The sequence below is a fragment of the Clavispora lusitaniae genome (assembly GCF_014636115.1).
Source record: "Clavispora lusitaniae strain FDAARGOS_655 chromosome Unknown tig00000038_pilon, whole genome shotgun sequence".
In the NCBI taxonomy this organism is placed as follows: Eukaryota; Fungi; Ascomycota; class Pichiomycetes; order Serinales; family Metschnikowiaceae; genus Clavispora; species Clavispora lusitaniae.
In genome coordinates, this window is record NW_027093976.1 from 1532682 (window position 1) to 1559373 (window position 26692).

Consider the following 26692-nt stretch of genomic DNA (forward strand, 5'->3'; position numbering starts at 1 on the left):
AACTATGGTGGTAATAACTTGATAGGAACATTTCGTATCTAGACGCTTGAAGCACTAGCGTTGAGAAATATTATGTATAAGAAAGTCTCACTTTATCAAACAAATACACATTCACTCTGAAAACTTTGTTTCTTTATCGGGCATTTTGCTTACTTCTAGTTTGAAGTCACCTTACATTTTACAGTTTCCTGTGCCGTGTCTACAGTGTGATGGTTTTGCCCATATCTTTCTTCAGCCTTTAAATGACTTCCTTATATGCACACACAGATAAGACAAGATTCAACGAAGTGCGTATCGCCCTTACCTAACTAACACATCATGGCCGGATTGGAACAATCACTTTTTCAGCTTAAGTTTACAGCAAAGCTGTTAAATAGACAAGCGAGCAAGGCCGCGAAGGAGGAGTTACAAGAGAAGGCAAAGACAAAAAAGGCAATGATGCAAGGAAACAATGACATTGCACTGCTCTACGCACAGAATGCCATCAGAAAGGCGAATGAGAGAGTCAATCTTCTAAGATTGGCTTCAAGAATTGATGCTGTTGCTTCGAGAGTACAAACGGCTGTGACAATGAAATCTGTCACTGGCAATATGTCCCAAGTAATTAGAGGTATGGATAAGGCACTCCAAACGATGAATTTGGAGCGTATCTCACTCGTGATGGATAAATTCGAATCTCAGTTCGAGGACTTGGATGCGCTGACCAACTACTACGAATCAGCTACCAACAACGTTAACGCATTGACCACTCCACAAGAAGAAGTGGATGAGCTAATGTCGCAGATTGCAGATGAGGCTGGAATAGAAATGAAACAGGGCTTGAACGAAACGAAGGTGGACATTCTGAGCCCTCCAGTCACCATCTCGGAAGAGAAGGAGGATAAGCTCGCAGAGAGATTACGTGCATTAAGAAATTAGTTTGAAGAAAGCAAGTATTAGTCACGAAGTATGATTAATTTTCGACATGGACGGTCATATCGGGTGGTTCACCGTTCTATGTTTTTAGTCTAATTGGAATGACTGTCTTGATCGATGGTAGACATGCGTTCACTAATACAGCCGCACCTGTACTGCGAGATGCGTTGTAGACTGTTCAACTAAGCTGGAAAGACGGATGCAGTTGACACCGAGAGCCACGGATAGGGGCCTTCAAAGTATTAATCAACCAACACAGGTGTTTCTCTATAAATACCCCCCAGGATGTTTCTTTTCTAGAAACTCCGGAGAACCAATAGAAATGCACCATGCGCTCCTGTATATGTGATCCGTTAGTAATAAGAGACTGTTCCGGGTTGCTCAGGAACGTTATAAATTTGCTTCAGTATCTTTTGAACAATTCACATATCCATACGCTATGCTTGCTTCTACTCTTAGAAACTCTGTTCGTTCCTCGAGATCTGCTTTCACCTCAATTGGTGCAATTAGAACTAAAGTTTCCTTACCAGACTTGGACTGGGATTTCAATGCTTTGGAACCTCACATCTCTGGTAAAATCAATGAGCTTCACTACCTCAAGCACCACCAAACTTATGTGAATGGCTACAACCAAGCCATTGAACAACATGCCGAGGCAAAGGCAAAGGGTGAGGTCAAGAAGACCATCGAATTGCAAAAGGCCATCAACTTCCATGGAGGAGGCTACACTAACCATTGCTTGTTCTGGAAAAACTTGGCCCCTGAGAAACAAGGTGGAGGTGCTCCTCCATCGGAAGATTCCGAATTTGCCAAGAAGATTACTGAGCAATACGGATCTCTTGACAACTTGAAGGCAATCACTAATGCCAAGTTAGCTGGTATCCAAGGATCAGGTTGGGCTTTCATCGTCAAGAACAAGGAGAACGGTGGTGAATTGGACGTTATTACCACTATGAACCAAGACACAGTAGGCGGTCCTTTAGTGCCATTGGTCGCTATCGATGCTTGGGAGCATGCATACTACTTGCAGTACCAAAACGTCAAGGCTGATTACTTCAAGGCTATTTGGAACGTCATTAACTGGAAGGAAGCTGAAAAGAGATTTTTGGTTAACTAATTGCTTTCTCCAAAGTTTAGTTTGTTTATTTCCGAACGTACGGATATTTATTACCACAGTGTAGATGTGTTCAGAATGTAGCAGCACCAAGTATACAAGCGGCTTGCTTAGCGTCAACAACCGCACCTTCCATTTCTGCCTGCTGCCGGAGAGATTGCTCCTTGAGCTCGTGGTCTGCAGCTAAGCTTCGGAAAGTTCGGGAGCTCCATGAGTCCCCGTTCGCGGCTTGTGACAGAGGGAGATTATGCTTCATTTGGGTCAAATTATCTCGATTCAAACGAGATAAGCCACCATTTTGATCGATAATTCTTATATCGATTCGAATGTTCTCCAAGCTTTTTAAAAATCTTCTGTGTTGCTCGACTCTGCCCAAGGTAAATTGTTTAAGCGTTTTTTGGAACTTAGATTCTATGAAGTTGACAACCTCGCGCTTTTCAAATATCATCTCACCTGAAATTCGCTTTACTTGCATCTGAAGACTCTCCTCTGCTTTTGTAGCATAATCCAAGGCTCTCAAAGCTTCATCTACTTTGATGGGATCAAGTGACAGCTTATTCTTAAATTTTGTAGCTTGAGCATGCTTAGCTTGTGTTTGCGCTTGGGCATGAAGTAATTCTCTCATGATGAGATGTCTATTCGTAAGGGCTTCTTTAATCTCATAGAAATCGTCAACTAATGCTTGGCAGCTATCGCCCAAGGTGCCCATATCACTAATCAGTTGAATCAAGTTCGAGTCGCTCATGATTTGAGTGATCTTCGCCAATTTCTCCCACATATTCTTCATCCCGGGATGCACTGTCTCAAAATGCGAAAGACCTTTTAGCTTCGTGGCCAATTCACTGATATATGAAGAAAGCTGACGCTCATTCTTTTGGTTTTTCTCCATAGCTCGAAGAAGGCGCTGCAAGAGCAAGTACGCTGATTTGATCATGGGCCTGAATTCTGCCAATTCAACATAGGGATCATATGGTGGTGCCAATTGCTTCAAAGTTTTCCGGACTAAGCCACTGGCTACCAGAGATTTTCTCCCACTGTTAATCACAGAATAACCAAAATCGTTCTCGATGAAGAAAACAAACTCCTCGTCCCTCACTAATATAGGGTTTTGAGTTAAGCGATCAAACCATTCTTGCCAGATATAGAATAACCGTTTATTTTCTTCTTCCCCACCAGTGGGATAAGAAGTTTGTGGCAGTGGAATTCTAGGCACAAACACTTCCAAATTGGACACAATCAAGTAGTTATTGAACTTAACGATCTCATTGTACGTCCTGCGAATGTCTTTATAAGTTCCCTGACGATATTTGCTCATTCCTGTTACCTTTGCATCGAATCGTAAAATGGGGTTCCCTGGTTTGTTGGGCTCGATATTACGTAGAATCAATTGCATCGAGTATTTGTCGGAGAAACGCTCAGGTAACAATTTCATCAATTCCTTTTTAACTAAGCTTCCACTGTCTTCATGCTCAATCTGCGTTTCTGTTTGTTGTGTAGTGGATACTTCCCCAGTCTCCTGCGTTTGTTCCACCTCATGTGAATCTTCCACCTCAGGATGTTGAGTATTAAACGCTTCATCGCTGGGCTCAGCGAAAGGATTATTATCCTCAAAATCGTCTGGTTTGAAACTAATTGTAGATGCCATGTTATGACCTCAAATGACTGGTGATGAATGTACTCCCTTGCCGCTATCTTCAACTTGGTGGGAGAACTCTGGAATGCAGGATTACCTTTACGCGTGCAAACTTCTGACAGCTATTTTGAAGCTCATTTAGAAGAAAAACATAATTACGCTATTTATTACCAGTACATAAAACGTTGCATCTTTTAACTTGCTCAAAGCCTTTCCTCTGTTATGACACCAGAGCTTTTGAAGATGTTGTAGCCCCAGAATCCGATCAAATTCAATACACCAACTCTCCAACCATTAAAGAGGCCCAAAAGACGGAATCTTTTCCAGAGAGTTAATGGCCTTCTGTCGTCAGTTTCATCACCATCAAAGACATCCTGAGGGAGAAAGCCATTAAAGTTAACTATGAGGTTTTCTTCTGGGTTTTTAATTGTCACAACGCCATATTTGTCTTCTGTCTCTGACTTTGGTTTCAATAAAAATCTCACTTGTTCTTTACGTAACAAGTTCTCAAGTGGTAATTTAATAAACAACTCCATGATCAGCAAAACCAAGTTTACCATGGTGTACAAGTTTGGTGACAGATAAGAGTCAATATTGTATCTCACAAATAACAAGTATGGGGCCAGCTTGCGGAAAACTGTTGTAGAAAACTGGTGTAATATAGTCAAGAGAGTGATAGTTGGGGGCGGGTTCAAGAGCACCTTTCTTGGAAAGTGCCTGATAGATTCACGCACAGATCTTGTGTCAATCGAAGGCTCTGGGTAAACGGTTGATGATTCTGAGGAGAGTATTTCAGAGGAATCACTGGATGTAGGAGAAACAGGTTTATTAAACTGGGTGATCATTAGCCGAACTTTTATCAAGTCCAAAGGCATCAAAATCACTCCCGCGAGAACACAAGCCAGAACAGAGAGCCATAAGGATTTACCTGGTTCAGTTGAATGAGTTAAATCCAAAAAGAATGGGTCCGGAATCGACAAGAAAGGTGAGATGAAACCTGTGATCCAGGCTTCTATGGTGTGTGATAATGTGTAGTGAATGAAGGAAGCATTAATTCCTCTGAATAATGCAAAGGGACCATCCTTGGAGGCAACTGCGGCCATAATGTCAATTGTATGTTGGGAAACTGGATTAATTTTGTGTGGGTTGCGTGCTTTGCGTGGTTTCACAGTATGCGTCTCATTATTGGTCTTCTGTGGAACCGTAACACCACTAGATGACTCCCAAGGCAGTTGAAAGTAGTCGATAGCTTCATCCGCCTCGTCGGAGGAGCTTGCCGCAATATCATGGTCAGCAGTGCTGTTCGATTCAAGTTTAAGTCTTGAGCGTTTGGAAGCACTGCTGGAAGCAGACCCGTCACGGAAATCGAAGAACCCTACCTGAAGGACAAGCCGTGCTATCTCTAAAGGTTGCGAAATCAATACCTTGCAATAGTTTCGCATGAAGTTCCATACCAAGTTCTTGAAAAGTTCCAGAAAGTTGTTCACGTCAAAGTATTCCAGAAGCTCCAAGTCGTACACGTAATTTTTGTCTGTCAGTAATACCGAGACATCCAGAGACAGCACCTTCCCTATGCCCAGCAAACCTATGCTTCCGGCGCCAAAGTTGCTGGATTTTGATACATTATTGCCCAAGTACGCAACAATCGGTTTGTTCGTGGCAGTGTCCACGAGACCAATGCCGGGTTTAAAGATTACCAGATACCCAGCATCAAAAGTATCGTGGTTATAATAAGGGCGTAAACTGTTTTCCCCAGACATTGCTGGAAAGATCTGTTAATGGGATCTCACCATCCTCTAAAGCGCACTTTCGATCATTACAAACTTGATGCAGGTCTGGGGAATATTGCCTGAGGAAAATGCTTCGAAAGAACATGAAATATGGATAACCATATGAACTAAAAACATGATTTGATGAGAAAATAGCACATTCCTAATGTACTCCCCTTTTTCCTATTTCCATACACGACTTATACAATCAGCATAGAGAGGAACTTGTATCAAGTTACTCTCGTCCCCAACTAGCGTCTGTAACAAGCTTTTTTTGCTCTTTGTTCAAGGCTTCGTTAAGCATTTCATTAAATTACTTCGCTTTCTTTAGTTCAGCTGACCTATTGATGAGGAATTGGCCGAGTTCGTAGAGAGGGTCCTCTGGTTTGTCCTTCGCCACTTGTTTGAGGCCTTCTAAAAGGTGTGGAGTTACGTATTGGTTCAAGTATTTTCTGACAGATGAGCCTCCCACCATCTCGTGTACTGGGGGTCCATCAAACTTTGGAATATCCTCTTCAATTGGCGTTTCCTCTTCGGTCTTTAGTTTTTTCTGCGGCGGTTCTTCCATCTTTACCAACGGTTCAGCCTGCGGGAAAGCAGACTCGGACTCATTTCCATTTTCATGCTTGGCTTCTGTCGAAATATCATTGGACTCAACGAGAGGAGTGGGTATCGTTGTTGTGTCCATTTCTCTGATGAGCGTATAGTTCCTTCAACAGTTCGCGTTTTGTCTGGGACAAAAAAACCTTGTCAAACTACTACAAAACATATAGCAGGTTCCTTTTAGGTCTCATACTTCATTTGCACGCTTTGTGAACCATTTTGTTACTGCAGGCATCACTACTCCTTACCATTAATTGTTTCCAGCTACCACAGTCTTAATTTCACCTCCCAAATCGTCAAATCATGGATCCATTTAATGAGGTTGAGACAGATTGCTGGTCCCAAATTAACTCTTTGGAGACGTTTATTCATCTGACAAGACAAATAAATGAGAATGCTAAGTTGGACTACCAGAACAATTATCAAGAATTGGCTGAAACAGTGGAGGATTTAAAGCAAGCAGTCATCATCTCAGAATCCAATCCTTCTCACTTCAACTTAAGTCCATCAGAAATCGTCAATAGGAAGCAAATATTGTCTCAGTTACAGAAAAAGATGGAAACGTTAGACAATGAGTGGATTGAAAGAATAAATAACCCCCACCGTCCGAGAGAAGTGACCACCATGAGCAATAGAATTAGCGACGACGATGGCGAAAACCCCTTTAGCGATAGCCAAAGAATTAACCGCGAGTTTACTCAGTTCCAAGAACAAGAATACATCCAGTCACAAGATCTCCAACTTGATCTGATTCATAAAACAATGCAGAGCCTTAACCAACAAGCCACGTTAATGGGTGGAGAGTTGGAAGATCAAGGGTTCATGCTTGAAGACTTAGACAATGAGATGGACACAGTGGGAAACAAGCTACAGAGAGGTTTGAAGAGAGTGAACTTTGTCATCGAAAAGAATAGGGAGACGGCAAGCAACTGGTGTATCGGAATACTTGTTGTTGTCTTGTGCATTTTACTAGTTTTGTTGATTGTTGCCTGATCTGTATCAAGAAGATCTTAGAAGATAAAACATCCTGAATATGTTAGTAACTAATGAAATGTAAAGTTTAGTAATTGCAAATGAGTATCAGTCAAAAAAAAAGTAAGGTAGCTTGGTTTTTTCCACACCGACAGAAAGTCTCGAGCCAAATGCACTCAGATTCATCATAATCACTGCAATCACTTGATTGTATTCACATACCAGTCGAAAGTAGCTTGGTGCGTGAGAAAAGAGGAGAATGCCTCAGTTTAAATACATTTTTTCTCAGCATCACAAAATGGTTACCCGCACATACATCAGTAGGGCAATACCACGAGTTCCTTCAGAAAGAAAAAACTGCTCCTACCCGATATTATCTATAGTGAATAAAGTTCATCGAAATTCACTTTAAGGGTCACTGGAAATTGACTCTGTCATACACAATAGGAGCTGTACTTCGAAGCGTAGAAACGCAGTTAGCTAAACCAGGCACATAACTTTAGTTCCTTAATGGTTCTGGCCTTGTACTTTGATGAGAGATATTCGTAAATATGAAAGACAACAGAAACAGTATTGACTCGATATCTCAAAGTCTTTAAACACAATAACAATCTCCCAATTGGCACTAAACATAGTAAACAGTGTCACGTGAATCATGGTGAGGTATTCCAGAACCATTATCATCACTTTCCTATAACACGTTCGAAATGTCTTCCCAAGAAAAATGTAGGTACCGTGTGGAGGTGCTGCAAATGATGTTTGTCTCGGGAGAAACAAATGACCCTCCTGTTGAGACTACCTCGTTGATTGAGGACATAGTCAGAGGCCAGGTAATTGAGATTCTCATGCAAGCCACCAAGACAGCAGCCAAGAGAGGAACTCGATCCATTGCACCTGAAGACGTTATTTTTCTTATACGGCATGACAAGGCTAAAGTGAACCGTCTAATTACGTACCTCTCGTGGAAAGATGTGCGCAAAAACACCAAAGACGAGGGTGGTGGAACTGAATCATTCATGGAACAAGAAGGAGCTGCAAATGGTGCTACAGGAGGTCCGTCTACGACTGACCAATCAAAAATGATTACTCGATACAGAAAGCTGAAGATCAGATTACCATGGGAGGTGCAGTTCATGTTTAGTGAACAACATTTGGATAATGCTGATGACGCTGATGAAGCGGACGACGAAGAAAAGGCGGCAACTCTTGCGTCTCTCAAAAGGTTGAAAATGGCTGATGAAAGAACGAAGCATATGACGAAGGAGGAATATGTTCATTGGTCCGAATGCAGACAAGCATCTTTTACGTTCAGAAAAGCGAAGAAGTTTAGAGAATGGGCCCAGATATCTCAAATATGCGAGTCAAGACCCCATGATGATGTCATAGATATTCTTGGATTTCTTACATTTGAAATTGTGTGTTCCCTAACTGAAGAAGCTATGGGGATAAAGTCTGCTGAGGAAAGGCTTTTGATGCAATCGATGCTGAAGACAGGAAAAGAAATCAACGAAAGGAAACGCAAGTACTTGTTTGATAAACCAGACGAATTAGCGAAACCAATTCAACCATATCATATTGAGGAAGCATGGAGAAGGCTACAGTCTACAGACTTCAAGCATAAAGCCGTTAGGGCATTCGGTGGTGGAATGCTAAAATCACGGACAAGACTCATCTAAAGACCCCATATTCTATTAATTTATTGGTCTAAATTGTCTTCAAAATCTCTTCCACATTTCTATGAAACTTACGCCAGTTGAGAAAATTTTCGAGAGATCGAGTCCCTTCTTCATGTGCATGTTGCGCATCCCATTTCATTATCTCCTTTTGAAACTGTGCCCATGCTCTTGAGACTGGTGCTAAATCCAATGCTATTGATGATTTCGGCATCGAATAGCATACTGAGGTTTCTGGTAAACCCTGTGTCTCGACAATTTCCTCAAATGATGTTGCAGAAGACCGGCTTCTAGTTTGCGATCTCAATGTTTGTATATCCCTCAAAAAAGCAGGAGTAGGCTTGCTTCTGGAGCTGAGAAATTCTATCGTTATATCCCTTAATTGGTTCCCGTGTAGTTCATATGTGGTATTTGGTTCATAATCACTTTGTAAGGTGTCTTGAATATACCCTCCCACATTAACCTCATGAGGTAAGGCCGGTTGTGTCAAATTTAAAGAGTCGTCGACGACATAAACATCCAAAAGTTCATTTTCTTGCCGATCATGCAATATAGAAGAAACGGTATTGCGTGAAATTATGTCAGCTGCAGAGAGAAGGTCGATTTTCTTGCTGATTAAGTCGACGTCGTCAAAACTTTGAAACTTATCGCTGAGTTTTTCGAAATAAAGAACCTCGACGATCTCATCTGATAAGCCCTTAGGCCCACAAAGCCATTGACACATCATTAGTGCTTTCCGTAAATCATAGCTTCCGTCATGGTGACAATCGCTCAATATTTTTTCCTGTAATTGCGAGCTCAAACTATAACCTTGACTTAAAGAACATAACCAAATATATTGCCTCATGGATTCCTTGTTTATGATGCTCAATGATATAATAGAGTTCTGTTCTGCTGCTAGATCTTTAATGTATCGTGGAATGACACAGTCATCACTAACCGTTAACACAATGGGCCGCTTTGAAAAGTTTAGAACATCTTGAACAAGAGTCCAGAATGTCTTATCCTGCTCAAACAAGACATCGCAATCTTCAAAGAGAACAACACCTTTTTGAAATTTTTTGGCTTCACCATTTTGATTAACTATTTGGGTGGTGCAAAACTCCTTGAGGGGACCATAAATATCTCTGCGAGATCTCTGTTGACTGGTGTTGATCTCATGAACATAACCATCCATTGCATTCATGGCCGCATAAATAGAGGACGATTTACAAGAGCCTGTAGGACCCTTCACAATCAAAATTGGCACAAATATGTCCTCATCTGTTGTCTCATCTTCCTCAAAATCATCGACGATAAAGCCTGACATAGCCGATGCTTCCCTTTGCTTTTGGCGTCGTTGTTGTTCTTTTAGTCTGACATTAAGTGGGGTCCTTGTAGATTGTGCTTTCAAGAGCTTGAACGCATTTTCAATCCAGTGCTTTATAAAGGCACGCTTTTGACTAGGTAAAAGCATATCCTCGACTTGTTGGGGCTGAAATTTTTGCGGCCATACCAGGTAGCTATTATCTGCAGCTTTGTTCATGATGAAATCTTTATAGATTCGTTTATGGGGTCCTTTTGAAAATGCCAAAGGGGCGTTAGCTTTAACGAGCTCGGTAATATCTTTCACTTCGATTGCTTTCTTTTGTATAGGCAGTATATCAAATGCACACATAAATGCCGACTTCTTCTCTCCAGATAGTAGGCAAGACAAGGATTCGTTTGAGGTTGTAGCCATATTAGTATCTCGTAGTGGAAATGATTGGATGTAAGAACTAGAGGCTTTGGGTAAAGCTTCATCAGGAACAACATGCATTTGAGAACGACAAAGTATCGGAGGATAAAGTTCTTTAAGTTTCTGTATTGGAGTGAGCTTGGGCATGCTTGATTTGTTGGCTGATTGCATCATCATCTCAAACACTGATCTTGCTGGCTTTCCATTAATGTGTCCTGAACTTTTAGTGTAGAGAGGACTTAAAGACCTTTCAATTTCTTTCAAAAACTTTACTGGAAGTTTCAACGAAACTTTCAATGACGAATTTTGAGCCATTAATTTGGACATGGCGCCTGTTCCCGTTCCTGTTGTGCCCCTAGTTGTAAAGGGATTATCGTAACGTTTTATAATGGCCAATTTTTCAGGACTGATTCGAAGTCGAACTTTCAACGTCCACTTTCCTTTACTATTCTTCAATTTCCGAGGAAATCCGTCAAACAAGTTTCTGGCATGTACCTTTTTACCCAACAGTTCTAAAGTCTCGAGGGGTTGAGGTTGCGTTTTAGCCTCGACAATCTCTATTCTTTGCGAGTCTTCCGAGGCCAGAACAATCTCAGTGGGCTTTCTCAAGTAATCTTTGAGAGATACACTTTTTCCATTTCCGTACATCTTATCTTCAAGATCGCTTAGGTAATTCTGATGCTTGACAGTGCGCTCAAATTCCGCAGAGTCGAAGGAAGTTTCTGCCTCTGAAGCCTCTGATACAACACTATCACATTTGCCCGATGTTGCTTTTGTAGTCTTTCGTTTTCTTCTGCTCTTCGCATTCTGCTGCTTACCTGAGAGTAGAAACAAAAGTCCAGGACGACCATTATCAAACTCAGCTTGGAAACTGGTCTTCGCTTTTAGTATATCCATTTCTCCCTTGTCTTCTGGAGTCTTTGGGTCCATTTTCTCCTCCTCATATTTCCGAAGCCTTTTATTTTCATCATGAAAAGATTTCAGAGTCTCTTTGTCCTGTAATTTCATCTGTTGCTGACTTTGGCATTGATGATCATGGTAATCGTCTTTGCATGTTGAACCCTGGACAACTTCTTCGTGCTCTTCTTCAGTATCACTAGTTGGACATTCTAATACCTGAGATGAGGAGCCTTGTAGGCTCAGGAGTTCCAATAGATCAGGATCTATGCCCAAATACTGCTCCAGACCTAGCAGCATCTCATTATGGTCTTTTCAGATTTCTAAGACGCGCACAAGTATTCGCGTACAGAGGCGTGCACAAGAAACATCGGTAGACCGTGTAATAAAAAGATCCACTTTGGACAAGAGATGAAAATATGTATCTACGTCAAAAAAAGTATAGTAATCCTGGCGATTCTTTGCGTCTAACATGGTTATAATTTGGATTTGTTTGTGTTTTTTCCCTCAAGCAAAGTACGTCCATCCTGCACACCATGATAAGGCATGAGTAAAACTTGGCTTCTAACTACATGTCTGGTTTTAAGTTCAATCTAAAGGGCAGTAAAGTTTCGAAGCCAGGTGCGGGCAAGGCCAAATCTCTCTTTGCTGCTAAGAAGGCTACCAAGAATGCGGAAGCAGGAGAAAAAAAGAATGTTCTATCGACCCCAGACGATGATGAAGAGCCAAAGACGATAGTCATCGACGGGTTTCATTCACGTTCAGGAGCAATGAGCGGAAACAAAGCCGTCTCTGAAAAGGAAAAATTAGTCATCAAGCCACCACATCTCGCAAAAACAATACTAAATAGCTTGCAGTCTACCGAGGGTCAGTTAGAAACTGCCGGTGCGACGACTGGAAGCTCAGATAATGAAGATGAGCTAGCTAGACTGTCTCTACTTGCGGGAAAGTCTGTCGATGACACAAGCAATCTCACTATTAAAATGGGTGACAACGACTCCGCAGAAGACATTGTTGAAGAAGATTATGAGAATGTTCCGGTCGAACAATTCGGTGCAGCTCTTTTGCGAGGGATGGGATGGAAAGAAAATGACACAAAATCGAGCAAGGGAGTGGATGTTCTGCATCGTCAGAGAGGAGTGACATTGGGAATAGGATCTACGCCAGTAGAGAAAGAGATTGAGCAAGAAATTATGGGGAAAACTAGCGTTAAGCTTACAGTACCAATGCTTCCAAGAACGAAGCAACAATAAAGAATAAAATTATAGTCATTAGGATCGTTAATAAATACAGGTTGATAATCATGCTAAGACACCAAGTCCCAATAAAAGAAGTTGGCTGGCAAGGGAATGAGACCACATGTTTGATTTTTCTTCAATAATTCTTTTCTCCTCCAATTTTATTAACTTCGAAAAGTCATCATAAATATCACTCACAATCACATCAAATAGACGTGTTTGAGAAATGTTATCCAAGTTGTATAAATCGCTCATTTTTTCGATAACCGTAGTATTGATGATAATTGGATGATCACTGTCTGTTTCAACTTCGTTCACATAGGAAATTAATGAGCGTAACTCCTGCAATGAAACAAATGGAACCAGAGAAGAAGATGCCAGAGGGAGCTCTTGTGGAAGAGTAGCCTTCAAATCGGTAAACTTGACTTTGACATCAACAATGACATACTCCGCTTCATTCATTATTGGCTTCTCTTCCTTGTTGTGAGAAAAAGTCTCATAAATTGCTGTGACTGCACTTTTAACCAAACTGCTTTCTGGATGTTCATTAGAAAGTTCCTGTTCCTTTGGGCTTGTAAGTACTTTGAACTCATCTAAAAGCTTCTGGAAAATCCCACTCAAAAGTGGAGCGTTCGAGTGGCCATCTTCTTTGGCTCCATCCGCAGGAGGAAGGCGAATATTTGCAATAATTTCTGCCTTACCATTAGCAATCCAATTGAATTTCAGCTGAGGGTTCGCCTTCGAAAGAGATCCCATATCGATGCCGTCTAATTTGAATCTAACAACGTTTTCGTTGTTTAAAAATGTTTGATGCTTGTGTATAGTGAACATTGCATCGTTCACTGCACCTGCAACGTTGTTTGCGTTGAAAAAATCGAGCAATAGCCGACTTCCCCGAAGTCTCGGTAAATCGCCACTGAAAATGGAAATCTTCAACGGTACTCGATCAGTACCCTCATAAAGTGCAATAACTGAGTCATGAATTTTCACATGAGAAAATTCATAGTTGGGGGCTAACAGGGAGAGTTTAGGTGATTGCTCAAGACGCTCAAGTTGCTCAGTTCCATGTTCATCAATGTCGTTGTATGTTCTGTCATTGTATTTACTGAATGACAACGCCATGGAGCTCAATGGAATGGACTTATCCTTAATCGGGGCTTCATTTGCAACTGACTCTAGATTCTTGTATACTGTAGCATCCATGCCAAATATTTCCATATCATAGATAAGACCATTTCCTTTGTACCATTTTTTGAAGGATAAACTCAAGTTAAGTTCTTGAATGGAAGCAATGAATGATAATTCTTCCGCTGGGGATTTCGTGGAGTATACTTTCAAATTTTTGAACTTTAGCATACCGTCGGCAAACTCTGGCACCACATTTCCTTTCTGGAATACAAACTTGAGACCGAGACCTTGAGACAAGATAGAACTGGCGATAAATCCGAGGAAACTATCATCGTTCAGTTTCTTGTTAGTGTCTTTATCTTCACTGCCCAGGTTTTGCTCGCCTTTAACGACGTTCCAGAAACGGTCGAAAGTATCAATGGAATACATGGTGACAAGACCAAAAGTCGTCGTTCCCAATATAATCCAAAGAACATTTCCCATGAGGAGCCAGGATGCAAAAGCTGAAAAGTCATCTAATGAAAAGGGGCGGTTGTTTCTTGTAAGCGGCCATTTTATGTGAATCCAGAGACGGGAAAGCGATGACGAAGCTTGTTCTAAAAGCTGTGACTTAGTGATATTTTCTTTTTTTGAGAGTAAAGTTCTGGATGAGTGTAACAACCGGCTACTTTGGACAGGGAAAGTATTTCTTATTAGGGATGACCATGGTTGTTGTCTTGCCTTTAAGATCCTGAAGCAACTATTTCGGTTGATCATTTGTCTTCTAATAAGAGACATGACTAACTACCCTTGAACGCTAAAAGTATATTTTGATATGCGGAAAATGGATAAACGAGCAATAATCGAATATGACAGTGTAGTAAGTCCTTTGAAAAACGCAATGTAAAGAATAGAAAAAGTATGGGGAAATTTTCTGTTCCGCGCTAAGATATTTTTCACGCAAGGACTGGATCGTATATGAAAGAGCAAATCAGAGACTTGCGACGATATTACCGCATATACAAGCAGTCTTGAAAAATTAGCATTCTTTGAGACTAATATATTGAAATTTGCAGTTAGCTTGATGATCTCTTATTCGAATCTCTTTTTAAAACATCTATACTTTTCTTCTTCAGAATCTCGTGTCGCCTTCCACGACACTTATAAACTTTTTGACCTTTCTCATAGGAAAGAGAAGAAAAAATATCTAATTTATTATATGACTTCATTAACACTGCAAGTTTGTCTATTTAAAGTGTATAAATTCCAAACTATAGTTGCTTGAAGTCCTCCACATCAATATCGGTGTTGGTCACGTGCACATATCATCTCTTCGCTCCATCGCAAAAAATCCTGTTCTAACTTAAAGATAACCAAAGTCAATATGGCCGCTCCTACTGCAGTGAAAAAAGCTGTTCCAGCGACGAAGCCAGTCGAAGATGCAGAGGAGGAATTTTTGATCAACACTACAAGCGTTCCTGTTGAGGAAGAAAAAGAGCCAGAGAAGGTTGAGGAAGATGAAGAAATGAAAGAAGAAGAACCTACTCCGTCATCAGTGGTGTTGGATGAGGGGGGTAAACCGAAATTTACTGCTGCGGCCAAAAGTGGTATGAAGGTTAAATTGGAAAGCAGAAAGGTGCCCGTCCCACCTCATAGAATGACCCCTTTGAAGAACACCTGGGTCAAGATATACCCCCCATTGGTCGAACACCTCAAGTTGCAAGTGAGAATGAATTTGAAGACTAAAACTGTTGAGTTGAAAACAAACAAGTTCACTGAAGATGAAGGTGCATTGCAGAAAGGCGCCGACTTCATTAAGGCATTCACATTAGGATTTGATGTTGATGATGCTATTGCTCTTTTGAGATTGGATGATCTATATATCGAGACATTCGAAATTAAAGATGTGAAAACTTTAACTGGAGACCACTTATCGAGAGCAATCGGACGTATTGCAGGAAAAGATGGTAAGACCAAATTTGCCATAGAAAATGCCACCAGAACGAGAATCGTGTTGGCAGACTCCAAGATTCACATTTTGGGAGGATTCACCCACATCCGTATGGCCAGAGAAGCTGTTGTCTCGCTCATTTTGGGTTCGCCTCCGGGAAAGGTGTACGGAAACTTGCGTACCGTGGCTTCCAGAATGAAGGAACGTTACTAGGTGCACTATTTTTCTTCCAATACTTGCATTGTGTACATTAATATTATCTACTTTTTCGTGTGAAATCTCATGCGGGAGCCGCTCTATATTGCACTTAGATTAAGTCCAGCGTCAAATCATCAACTTCACTGTGGCCATGATACGGAAGCATTTCTTCAAGTTTCAAGTCCTTTCTCATGGCATATGCATCTTCACCATCCTGATAGTACGACTTTTCAATAGAAGACACCTCAAACTTCAAACTGTCACGATATAAATGCAATGCTGCTCGGTTAGATTTCCTCACATGTAGCGAAACGTACTCTGCTCGAAGACATTCACACATGGCATACAACGATTGTTTCATCAACTTTTCGGCCAATCCCATTCGTCTGTAAGTTCTCATCACTGCCAAAGACGTCACATGTCCGTGGGGAGTCTTGTCTTCGGCATCTGGGTCGTCCTCCATCTTTCCTAAAACGTAACCAACAATTTTTTCACCTTTCCTGATATATGCTGTATCACCCTTGGGATCTTGAACGGTGTCAAGGAAGCCAGTACCATTTGATTCAGCAAGAACTTCGGTTTCTTCATCTTCGTCATCCAACGTACTGTGATAGTCTTCTGGGTCATAGGTGGTGGCCACAAAACTGGCTTGAGGCCACGATAAAATATGGTACATGTAGTATTTCAATTCATAATTTTCAGGCAAATTGAGCAAATTAGCATTTTGCATCGCCTGGACGTCTTCGATTGTTGCTCTTCTAATTGTAACACCCATGTCTTATGCACCGTAGACGTCACTCTATCTTTGCTGAAATGAAAAATGTAAAATGGGTCGTGCGAGTGCTAGTTTGGTGCCTACTTAACTGACGATCAATTGGACCACGATTAAAAGTATTTGGCAATGTAATATTATTGTGTCATAAAGAGTTACACAGAGCCTTCGATATATAAGTTCTTGCTTGGTGAACGTCATTGTATGTTAACTATGTAGCTCGTATCTCTTCTCTAACGAATAAACGTTCATCAAATTTAATGAGGAACACTGTTCGTGAAACCAAGGTCGCCACTGGAGCATAGTGGGCAGATACACTAGCATTGAACCCTGAACTATCCAATGCACCTTCGATTATGCCTGCAACGAACGCTGAGCAGTTCAAATTCCCATACTCTTTGGGAATACTTATGAATTTGGAAATAAGTGGGACGTTGTCAATCACCATATACTCATTGTCCACATCTTGAGATTTCTCCAACTCGTTGGCCGTCTTCCCAAACATGGCTTTCCAAAAAGGTCCGTGTATAAACTGTAGGATCTCAACAATCTTTGTCTCTCGTTGTCCATACTTCATACCCTCTCTTAATTTAACAAGCTCCAAGTACCGCTGTCCTACTTGGTACCCTAGGCCATTCAATCTGTTTTCAAGATCTTGAATTCCTTTTGATTTGCTGTGGGCCCAGTTCACGATTTCACAGAAGAGAAACGACAAAGCAGAGAGACTGATTTCATTTGCTTTCTTCGTTTGAATGCTTTTCTCATAAATGGAGTTGTTGCCACCTGTGGAAAGATTTAGTGTTCTTTTGTTTAGTAGTAAAGTCGATGTCTCTTGATCAATGCTGTTAGAGGCTGGGCCGATAGAAGGGTTGTAACCGAATCCACTCTTCGGTCTCTCATTTAAAGTGAGTGCCCCCATTGAAGCAACTGAGGGCAAAATTTGTTTGTCCGTCATTGACTCTAATGTGTTTAGGGACGAGTTGAGTAAGACTTTAAAGAGGTGCAGTGGAGGACTTGTCAATAAGTGCGCGCATGCATACTTGGTGTTGCAATTAGTTACCAACTTCTGCTATGAAAGACACAATTTCAACTAGTATGATATACCTCTTTCTGTGCACCACGTAAGTGCTAATCTCTCTAGCATTTATGAAGAGAAAAACTCTTCAAACTCGCAAGCTGAAATTATCTCTCAACAATGCTCGTAAAGTGAGCAAATCTCACGAGAAAACAAAAGCACATTCTATCCACAGGCTCTTAACAATTTTTCATGAGCCGGAGCCTAGTCATGTTCAGCTTCCAGACATTTCAACTCCTGTAAAAGTTGAGGCATTTCGCCCTCTAGAACCGGTGTTGCAACTGACTCTTCTTGAACCATATAATTTTTCTGCTGATGATTTAGGGGAAGCTGCTTGTCCTCATCCAACAAAAGAGGATGGAGAGAATGACATGTCCCTACTTTTGAATGAAGATGAAAAAATTGTATCTAAAATTCCGTCGTGCCAGGATTTTTTGGATGTGAAACATTCAAATCTTGAAATACATTCAGAAATCCCAGAAAAATTCAAAGGTGCTGATTCCTCAAAGCCATTGCCTGAAAGCGTTATTCGGAAATCAAAGCGGAAAGTCACTTCATCTATAAAAAAACTGGGGCGGAAAGGTGGTACTAATACGGAGCCAAAAACGAGCACTAAACATGAGGGTGACCAGATTTGCAATCCAAAAACACCGAAAAGACGAGGGAGCAAACCAATTACCAGGAAAAATCTTCAACCGTGTGAATTCGAAAGCTCCAAAACTGATCAAATAAAAAAGTTAGGATTCAAATCCTCCGAAGAAGGCGTTTCAAATTCTAGAACAAGAGTTAAAGAAATAGTAAAAGAACTTCAAGAGGATGTACCCAAAGAACTCATAACTCTGGGAAAAGATGGCAATAAAAGGAGGAAACTGAAAAAACTTATTGAAAGGAGAAGAGACCGCCTGAAGAATCTTCAACCCAACTCTGATTCTAAGGTTAGAACACTTCCATGTAAAGACGCACAGCCAAATGAGACTGCCACTTTATACGCGCAATTGTTAACCAAATGTGCACCTGGTGAGGAAAACTTGAACATATTAGGCTGGCGAAGACGTCTTACTAAAGCACTTACTTAGGACCAAAAAGAAAAAAGGGCGAGGTTAATGGTAAATTGAACCTTTCAAATGTGTCATATGTTTATTCAGTTTGTTCCCGAATCTAAGTTATTAGATTTGGCTAAGTGTTTATTATAGTTTCTTGGCGAAACTTCAACGTTGAGAATTTTTAAACATGTCTACAGCTTCATGACACGAATCAAAAGAAAAATTAATGAAGGAGCGCATCAGACTGTGCTTCCCTCGATTCTAGTATGAATTGGCAATTTAAGTTCGCTTACACATTGCTCTTTTGGTCTCAGAGTACTATCGTCATACATCCCATAAAAGTTCCCGATATCAGGATGAACACATTTATGTTAAGAATTGTGCTCTCCATTTCTCACGGTACTACATATTTCAAGTATCCTCGTCACTGAAAAACGGATTCCATACTGCACATTCTCCCAATTTTCTGTACGGGGCATTACCGCACGTGATGTAACTTTGAACCAACAACGACTCATTTGTTATCGTTCTTGCCACACTGTTCCAATTGTTTCTCAAAATGAATCCGGAAAGAACCCCAGACAGTCCGGGTAGTCAAGGTGCAATGTCACTTAAGATTCCAAACGTGCACGAACCCACTATATCACAGCCTCTGATCGATAAGGCAACACTCATGAAAAAGCTTGAAAGTATTCCAGCCGACACACTTCGCAAGATTCTTTCGGAGCAAGTGGACTTGGAGATTCGTCTCAAGCATAAAGAGCTCAAACTAACTGAAGAAGAACTAGGTAAATGTGAAGCACAAATGATAGCAATCCGGCAGTTTTTTGAGGTACCTTCCGACGTTACATTCGAGAAAGAGCCTAATCAGTTCACACTCAAATATTACGATCTCTTAAACCGTTCATTGTCTGTTAACTTCACCAAGCTTCAACAACAGCAGTATCTGCAACAAGGGCAGCCAAAATTTAACGAAGATGTTTTCGTTGAACAAGAGCCTGTTCATTCATACCGCACAAGATCTACCACGTCGTCGCTACGACCCAGTTTGACTGGGCCAGCGTTGCGTATTTCAGGTTGCTTGTACCGAAGGACGGATGGAATTATAGTAAAGTTAACATGCCCAGACTGCCAACGAAGCAATTTTTCATCAGCACAGGGATTTTTGAATCATAGCAGAATCGCTCATACAAAAGAATACACCTCTCAAGATGCTGCTGCGTTGAGTTGTGGAGAGATTTTACCTGAACAATTTCAAGACGAAGAAGGTGTTGCTAGTTTGAATAATTTGAAGAAAAAAGGGGTGGATCCATCGAAGAACTTGAACGTCAATGAAATTTACTTTAATGGGCTCAGTAATACTTTGAACACAGTGCATAGAGCGAGTGAAACTCCTACAGAAATGACGCCTCCAGTGAAAACTGAAAATAAGAATTATAGTCCTGAATCTGAGAACGATGTTGGTTCCGATGAGTTGATGAAAAAGCTCATAAAGAATGGCGTGGCTCATGACGCTCAAGAGTACAAACTGTTAGTGCGGGAGGTCAGACAGCCCATTGCTAACTCGCACTTATTTGATGACGAAGAGGAGGTGAAGGAAGAAATCAAACCAGAGGTTGTCTCTCCACCGACGACTACTTTTAAGGAGACCGCTGCAAAGCCGGAAGTAGGTGGGAAGTATGAGAATAGGCTTCGGCGCCGCAAATCGCGTGACAGCGCACTGATTGTGGAGGAAGCTGAGAACGCGGACGATGACAAGAAATCAAAGCGCAGGAAAAGTCAAAGGTGATCCTGCGCTGCAACCTTTTCAATCTGCCGCGATTAGCGAACTCGAGCCGAGCAAGGCGCAAGAGAAAAGAAAAAGAGCAAGGAAACACGCTGGTATGAGATCGGGAGAGGAGTATAAATGCACTTATGAGAATGCAATTTTATTGAACGGATATTTGCTGGTGTTGGGAATGCGGAGTAGAGGAAGCAAATCCCGGAAGTGAGACAGCGTCTGCACATGGGCAAATCTTACAGAAGCCTATTTTTGTGTGATGCGCAGGTAAAATGCCGCAGGTCGCTCAGATCCTGTCTCGCATTGCATATTTTAAATTGCCATCAAAAGCTGATGCGTATAGGGTGATACTGGCGATCGCTTGCGAAAAAGAAATTAAATAGCAACGGTATTAAAAATAGGATAAATAAATTGGTGTTACAGGAGGTACCGTGAACAATAGAGAGGGCGAATATAGTTGATTGTTTACTATTGAGACTTACGGCGCATACACCGTTGTGTACTATGAGCCCCGTGTGGCTAAACCTTCAAGGCCGCGGAAAGCGTGGTTGGCGGTTATATTTGCCACATTACCAAACGGAAAAAATAACAATAGACATACAATAAATAGGACTGAGAACACAAGCCACGACTCAACAATCAAGATAAAAATAGACACAGAAAAACAAACTCGGAATCCCGGAACTGTTGGAAAGTTGCCGGAAGGCGAAGGAGAAGTATCCTTAACCCCGTTGGAATTGCATCTCCATTCGGAAGATAAAGGAGATGGAAGGAACCACAAGTGTAGGAACGGCGCGCATCTGGTCTAGACCAGGAGTCCCGCACTATGCACATTATGTCATAGTGCCCAGTGCAGGGCGTCTGCGAGCGAACATGACGTTTTAATTTTTTTATCTCAGGATTTCTAAACACCACAGCTGTTTTACTTGTCCATCTTCTACCTACGAGTGTGCGGGAGAACTTTTCACAGTCTGGATACTTTTTTAGTGTCTCTAGCTCCATTCTGGCTCTTTTTCCATTGTCCTTGACTTTTCTCACTGGTGACATCATTACTGCCTTGCTGTCTTTGCGTTTCCCAAGAGGCTTTTCCCATATCATTTTTCGCTCCAGTGTTGGTTGAATCCGTTTCAAGAACTTACGCTTGCTACCGATATCCGTCTAGAACCTGTTCTTCTCTTTGACGTTTCTCCTTTTTCCCATTGCTTTTTGGTCAGTTTGTGTCTTGGCCTAGCCTTGGTTTAGCCGCCTTTGCTTTCTTTGCTACACACTGGCATAGCCTCGAAAACTTGCCATCATGAGTGGTTCTTACTGTTCCAACTTCAAGTTTCCCCCTTCCGGAGGCATGCGGTCTTCAGAATATTCCTCTGCTGATACTGCTTCACCACATGTGACCGAGGGCTCTGATTACTTTGCCTTGCAACCTCCGCTTCATCTGGGGCCTGCGTCCACATTTCTTTCGCCGAAAAAACCATCTCAGCTTCGCGTTGGCGCCAATTCTGTCAGCTCTGTCAACTCAGACGCAACGTTTGTAGAAGGTCCGCTACCTTCTCACTCCTCGCATTTCCTTTCGACTGACACTCTAGTCGAAGATGTTGGAGCAACTGAGTCGCCGAAACCTATGCGTAAACTTTCCTCCTCGAAGCCCATGCTCTCCAACCGCACCGCCTCCTCATTTAGTCTAGGTTCACTCAAGTCAACGGAACCTTTAAAGACAGAGGATCCATTGGCTCGTGCGCCACATTCGGCTTTGGATGCTCATTTCCCATTCAACCGAAAACCAGTCCCCACTGAGACTTCAAAAATGCAATTACCACAGTTGAAAAAGCAAAGCACGCTACCCACATTAATGTCAACTCCACTGTCATCATATATTGAAAACATCAAAATAGAACAAGCGAAAAGGTCCTTTTACCAGCCCGTGGCTGAAGATATGCGGGACTCTATTCGCTCTCTTGCGACAACGATCTCATACAGACGTGCTGCTGAAATGGCAAATGTCATTACACAAGCATCTGTCAGCCCGCTCACACATTTGCCTGATATTTTGGTCATAGATATTAGGCCTTTTGCCGACTATGCTAGAGGACATATCAAGGGCTCTTTAAATGTGTGTTTGCCACTGACATTGTTGAAGCGGTCGAATTTCAACTTGCAACGGTGCATCAACTCATTACCCACATATGAAAAGCTCATTTTTCAAAATTACTTGCATTGCAACGAAGTAAATCATTCACAAAACATTACGTTCGATGAACCAACGAAGGGCCGCCATGGACTTCCACCAATTTTTGTTTATGACAATTCAAACGTGTCTTCCAATATCTATCACATGTGCAAAAAATTGATCGATTGCTCCTGCTGGGAAGCGACGTCGGCACCACCAATCTACCTTATGGATGAATCATTTGATTTCTTTTCGAAGGAGTATCCTAATTTGATTTCATGTGGCAAGGAGGAGATGATTGATATTTCTACTTTGTCGATCAATTCTCTACAGAGTCCGGCCGTGCCTGGCAATTTCTCCAATCTCAACCAAATTGATACCTCGAGGATAGAGAAGATTCAAATGCCACCTCAAGGTCGATCCAAATCCGTTTCCGCTCTCAATAGTGCATCTACTCCTAATGTGTGTAATTTTGTGCTTCCACACAACTTGCCACAAAAAAAATTCAACATTAGACACAATGAGGAAGTTTTTGACAATATTTCTGAGCATTCATCAGTTGAGAATTTGCTTTCTGTGTCACGTGTGGCTGATGAAGAACTCGCTCGTTTGCCTCCATGGCTCACGGATGCAGTAACCAACGATAATCGTGTTCGAGCTGATTTCAACAAACTTGAGAAAAGTGAAAAGTTGAGGCTTAATAGCGTTTTGACCTTAGGAGCACTGGACAGTTTTTTAACCCCAGATGGAACTCACGAATCCCGACCGGAGATCAGCTGTGGTCTTGACTATGGTCACAAGAATAGATACAAAGATATTTTTTTGTTCAATCACTCGAGAGTTCACCTTAGATCGTTTGAGTACGATAATGCGACGCAGCTGGACTGCGATTACATTAATGCATCGTACTTAAAACCATTACCCAACATTGCTTCATTCATCTCCTCGGGGAAGCATATGGGGGAACTGGAGTTGGAGGATATGCAGTTTATTGCTACTCAGGGCCCTTTAAATGAAACAATCGGTGATTTTTGGAAGTGCATTGTCGATCAAAAATGTCTCCTTATCGTATCCCTTACTAAGGAGTTTGAAAACGGAATTCAAAAATGTTCAAAATACTGGGTACCAGGAAAGTATTATTCTGGTCGCGATGCATTAGTCGTGGAGGCAGTAAAGCAGGAGCTGTGTGGTAACTTTTCAGTGCGTTCCTTTGAAGTTTCCATTAATGGTAAAGCCAAACATAACGTATTGCAGATTCATTTGGACAAGTGGGAGGATATGAGTGCTCATGTTGATGTCAAGGATCTCCTTTCTATTGTTTCTTTGAAGCAACATGTCATGTCACATGCGTCCCTAAAATCAGAATTCCCCACACTCACTCATTGCTCGGCAGGGTGTGGCCGAACAGGCGTTTTTTGCGCTGTGGATTCGTTAATCTCCCTTTTGGAATTCAACGATAACAATTGTGATCTTCCTCGCGATCCAGTGTATGAAGTTGTCAACAATCTTCGTCAGCAGAGAATACTGATGGTGCAGACAATGCGCCAATACTGTTTGATTTACGATGCTCTTGTCCACTATGTTATTCACGGTAAGGATAATCCGGATCTCTGTAAACTTGGTATAGTTACGGAATTTTTAGAAAAAGTTTAATATACACATATGGGTTTGATTGCATATGGTAGCAAAGGCACACACTAACATAACCTTCCTACTAAATATATTGACAATACGTCTCGGAAATTCTAAGCCATAATCCACACCTTTCTCATTAATCTATAAAAGTACTTAAGCGTGGTTACCCAAAGCTTGCTTCAAGGCAGCTGGGTTAGCACCAACAACCTTTTCGACAACCTTGCCGTCCTTGAAGAAAAGGATGGTTGGCATTGACGACACTTCGTATTCTTGGGCGACTTCGCTCAACTCATCGACGTCGACCTTAATGAACTTGGCACTCGAGTATTCGTTGGAGAACTTGTCCAACAATGGAGCAATCATCTTACAAGGACCGCACCAGGTGGCGAAAAAGTCGACAACGACCAAACCGGAGTGCTGCAAAGCAGATTGAAATTCTTCCTTAGAGGCAACAGTGGCAACCATTATTTTTCTTGTGTATGATAGTGTATAGTTCGAGAAAAAACTATTGTTCGCAGATGGAGGAACTGTGGAGCAGTATTTATAGAGCAAAAAATGAGAGTCGCGCGCTCATTACCTAAGCATGTCGAACTAGACAAAGCATCAACCTGCACATGATGACAAATGTACAATTAATCAGCCAGACCTGATTACTTAGGTTTTTAAACTCTCTAGTCACACTTATCGGCAATTTGCGTAAGCATTTTCTTTTTCTGACAAAAGTAGGATATAAGTGCGGCGTTGTCACTCTCTTTCATGTATTTGTCATCGGTGGCAATAGTTTCGATAACAGCATCTTTTACCAACTTTAGGCTTTGTTGAACAAGTATGTTGTAATCTTCTTCGGAATTGACGCCCGCCTGTTCCAATATGTTGGGTAAGTTGACGTATGCTCCATTGCATGTGGCACCATATGCTGTTTCACCTGCTATCACTATATCTGCCTTATCTTCCTGGAACGTCAACTGCAGCACAAAATCAGCAATATCCATTCCATCAGGTACATCTTCTTTCATGTCGTCAAGTTCTTTACTCCATTCTGCATAGTACTCCAAGCCAGGTAAGAGAAGAATCGGGAGTTGAAATTCTTGTGGATCCAAAAAGGCGCTGTCAGCTGCGTCAAAGTGTATTAGCAACTGTGGTTTCACTTGGAGCCATTTGGCTAATGCAGTGTAATTTGTGTGCGTGGTGCCGTTGGTGGCCGACTTCCAAATCTGGTCAAAGGACGGAATCCGCCACTCGTAACTTCCCTCCCCCGCAGGCATGAATCCGTACGTTCGCAAAAAAATATTTTTCTCCTGTTGGGGTGAGTAGCTGATGCATACTTCTTGCAATGCGCGCACTGGTTGTACTAAGCGAAGTAGTACGTCGCCTGAACTTCTATCCACGTCGAAAACTGCATTGTTATTTTTCTGGTGATTAGCAAAATCCAATACTGGTACAAGCGTGACATTAGTCTCAAAATCTTCTCCATCGTCTATTGCATGAGGGATCTCGAGCACGCGGGACTTTACTGCCTGATGAAGCTGGAATGCAAGTTCAAACGGGAATTCAAACCCGGAAATGCGTTCACATATTTCCTCGTACGTTTTGCGCACACGCCGCTTCTCCAACACTAGTGCTTGCACAAGTTGATCTTGCGCATCATGCAGATCATCAACATTCAACACAGGTGTTGTCTGAAGAATCTGAAGATACGGTTTGATTTTTTCCAACGCCTGGAGCTGTTTTCCCAACTTTACACAAATTGATTGAACAATGGTGAATCCCCATATGTAGTTTCGCAAGATACTCGTCTCAGTATCCAAGTCTCCACAACTTAGAACTGCACGGAAGACTGGGCCAGTAAGTTCACTTGCCTCGGAACCGATATTTTTAGATAACGCAAGCAAATTATCCATGTCAAACGTGCATGTGTGAGGAATACGAAGTATGACTGCATCTTCTTCACGATCCTTCATGGCAAATATCCCCAAACCTCCATATTGACTAGAGGAAACTTCGAAATCTGGATCCATCCAGACACCCGACTTGGTTGCCCAGTCTAAAAATGGACGTGTATTATCCATGGCCATAGTGGACAATTACTGTGTCTGCGATTTGAAATTATGGAAATCAACCCATATGTGCACACCTAAACTTGCCCAAGAGAGACAAGTACCCAAAAATTGAAAGAAAATAACGCAATGTCGTAATGTCATGGTTGTGTGTGCTCCCAAAAGATAGGGGAAGGGGACATTGAATTTCATTCAACCTTAATCTAGCGCATTGTTGTTCCCATCTGTTATACTCGGTCCGTCCATCTATGTGGCTCCTTTTCTTATCAAAAGCGGAATGCTCTGTCCGCCATGTAGCAATTGCGCCACAATTGTCGTCATTTGTTACTCTAAATGCGTCAACCAGCATATTGCTTAGAAGATAAGTGTATTTAACAGT

At 41.7% G+C, this 26692-nt stretch overlaps 18 protein-coding genes across 18 annotated transcripts; 9 read left to right on the top strand and 9 right to left on the bottom strand. All coding sequences in view use genetic code 12, as the record gives it.

The window, feature by feature from the left end:
* Positions 1-318: 318 nt before the first annotated feature.
* Positions 319-918, top strand: DID2 (uncharacterized protein; the record flags this gene model as incomplete). Its single annotated transcript, XM_002618050.2, has 1 exon — positions 319-918. The coding sequence occupies one exon, from the start codon at positions 319-321 to the stop codon at positions 916-918; it is 600 nt and encodes a 199-aa protein (XP_002618096.1).
* Positions 919-1354: 436 nt separating this feature from the next.
* On the top strand, positions 1355-2032 carry SOD2 (superoxide dismutase; the record flags this gene model as incomplete). The annotated part of the gene is made up of 1 exon (XM_002618049.2): positions 1355-2032. One exon carries the CDS (start codon positions 1355-1357, stop codon positions 2030-2032), a length of 678 nt encoding a protein of 225 aa, XP_002618095.1.
* Positions 2033-2102: 70 nt separating this feature from the next.
* VPS17 (retromer subunit) lies at positions 2103-3674 on the bottom strand (the record flags this gene model as incomplete). The annotated part of the gene is made up of 1 exon (XM_002618048.2): positions 2103-3674. One exon carries the CDS (start codon positions 3672-3674, stop codon positions 2103-2105), a length of 1572 nt encoding a protein of 523 aa, XP_002618094.1.
* A 191-nt stretch (positions 3675-3865) lies between these two features.
* FOB63_001823 (uncharacterized protein) lies at positions 3866-5422 on the bottom strand (the record flags this gene model as incomplete). The annotated part of the gene is made up of 1 exon (XM_002618047.2): positions 3866-5422. One exon carries the CDS (start codon positions 5420-5422, stop codon positions 3866-3868), a length of 1557 nt encoding a protein of 518 aa, XP_002618093.2.
* Positions 5423-5744: 322 nt separating this feature from the next.
* Positions 5745-6119, bottom strand: SDC1 (Sdc1p; the record flags this gene model as incomplete). Its single annotated transcript, XM_002618046.1, has 1 exon — positions 5745-6119. One exon carries the CDS (start codon positions 6117-6119, stop codon positions 5745-5747), a length of 375 nt encoding a protein of 124 aa, XP_002618092.1.
* Positions 6120-6337: 218 nt separating this feature from the next.
* FOB63_001825 (uncharacterized protein) lies at positions 6338-7027 on the top strand (the record flags this gene model as incomplete). Its single annotated transcript, XM_002618045.2, has 1 exon — positions 6338-7027. One exon carries the CDS (start codon positions 6338-6340, stop codon positions 7025-7027), a length of 690 nt encoding a protein of 229 aa, XP_002618091.1.
* A 686-nt stretch (positions 7028-7713) lies between these two features.
* Positions 7714-8682, top strand: SPT3 (transcriptional regulator; the record flags this gene model as incomplete). Its single annotated transcript, XM_002618044.2, has 1 exon — positions 7714-8682. The coding sequence occupies one exon, from the start codon at positions 7714-7716 to the stop codon at positions 8680-8682; it is 969 nt and encodes a 322-aa protein (XP_002618090.1).
* Positions 8683-8710: 28 nt separating this feature from the next.
* Positions 8711-11593, bottom strand: FOB63_001827 (uncharacterized protein; the record flags this gene model as incomplete). Its single annotated transcript, XM_002618043.2, has 1 exon — positions 8711-11593. The coding sequence occupies one exon, from the start codon at positions 11591-11593 to the stop codon at positions 8711-8713; it is 2883 nt and encodes a 960-aa protein (XP_002618089.2).
* Positions 11594-11865: 272 nt separating this feature from the next.
* On the top strand, positions 11866-12546 carry FOB63_001828 (uncharacterized protein; the record flags this gene model as incomplete). Its single annotated transcript, XM_002618042.2, has 1 exon — positions 11866-12546. The coding sequence occupies one exon, from the start codon at positions 11866-11868 to the stop codon at positions 12544-12546; it is 681 nt and encodes a 226-aa protein (XP_002618088.2).
* Positions 12547-12594: 48 nt separating this feature from the next.
* Positions 12595-14436, bottom strand: FOB63_001829 (uncharacterized protein; the record flags this gene model as incomplete). The annotated part of the gene is made up of 1 exon (XM_002618041.2): positions 12595-14436. One exon carries the CDS (start codon positions 14434-14436, stop codon positions 12595-12597), a length of 1842 nt encoding a protein of 613 aa, XP_002618087.2.
* Positions 14437-15022: 586 nt separating this feature from the next.
* PNO1 (uncharacterized protein) lies at positions 15023-15802 on the top strand (the record flags this gene model as incomplete). The annotated part of the gene is made up of 1 exon (XM_002618040.2): positions 15023-15802. The coding sequence occupies one exon, from the start codon at positions 15023-15025 to the stop codon at positions 15800-15802; it is 780 nt and encodes a 259-aa protein (XP_002618086.2).
* Positions 15803-15896: 94 nt separating this feature from the next.
* FOB63_001831 (peptide alpha-N-acetyltransferase complex A subunit) lies at positions 15897-16562 on the bottom strand (the record flags this gene model as incomplete). The annotated part of the gene is made up of 1 exon (XM_002618039.2): positions 15897-16562. The coding sequence occupies one exon, from the start codon at positions 16560-16562 to the stop codon at positions 15897-15899; it is 666 nt and encodes a 221-aa protein (XP_002618085.1).
* A 208-nt stretch (positions 16563-16770) lies between these two features.
* On the bottom strand, positions 16771-17514 carry FOB63_001832 (TRAPP subunit; the record flags this gene model as incomplete). Its single annotated transcript, XM_002618038.2, has 1 exon — positions 16771-17514. One exon carries the CDS (start codon positions 17512-17514, stop codon positions 16771-16773), a length of 744 nt encoding a protein of 247 aa, XP_002618084.1.
* A 191-nt stretch (positions 17515-17705) lies between these two features.
* Positions 17706-18710, top strand: FOB63_001833 (uncharacterized protein; the record flags this gene model as incomplete). The annotated part of the gene is made up of 1 exon (XM_002618037.2): positions 17706-18710. One exon carries the CDS (start codon positions 17706-17708, stop codon positions 18708-18710), a length of 1005 nt encoding a protein of 334 aa, XP_002618083.2.
* Positions 18711-19236: 526 nt separating this feature from the next.
* On the top strand, positions 19237-20466 carry FOB63_001834 (uncharacterized protein; the record flags this gene model as incomplete). Its single annotated transcript, XM_002618036.2, has 1 exon — positions 19237-20466. One exon carries the CDS (start codon positions 19237-19239, stop codon positions 20464-20466), a length of 1230 nt encoding a protein of 409 aa, XP_002618082.2.
* Positions 20467-21751: 1285 nt separating this feature from the next.
* PTP3 (tyrosine protein phosphatase) lies at positions 21752-24274 on the top strand (the record flags this gene model as incomplete). Its single annotated transcript, XM_002618035.2, has 1 exon — positions 21752-24274. The coding sequence occupies one exon, from the start codon at positions 21752-21754 to the stop codon at positions 24272-24274; it is 2523 nt and encodes an 840-aa protein (XP_002618081.1).
* Positions 24275-24409: 135 nt separating this feature from the next.
* TRX1 (thioredoxin) lies at positions 24410-24721 on the bottom strand (the record flags this gene model as incomplete). The annotated part of the gene is made up of 1 exon (XM_002618034.1): positions 24410-24721. One exon carries the CDS (start codon positions 24719-24721, stop codon positions 24410-24412), a length of 312 nt encoding a protein of 103 aa, XP_002618080.1.
* A 206-nt stretch (positions 24722-24927) lies between these two features.
* On the bottom strand, positions 24928-26331 carry CTM1 (cytochrome c lysine N-methyltransferase; the record flags this gene model as incomplete). Its single annotated transcript, XM_002618033.2, has 1 exon — positions 24928-26331. One exon carries the CDS (start codon positions 26329-26331, stop codon positions 24928-24930), a length of 1404 nt encoding a protein of 467 aa, XP_002618079.2.
* Between the last annotated feature and the right edge of the window lie 361 nt (positions 26332-26692).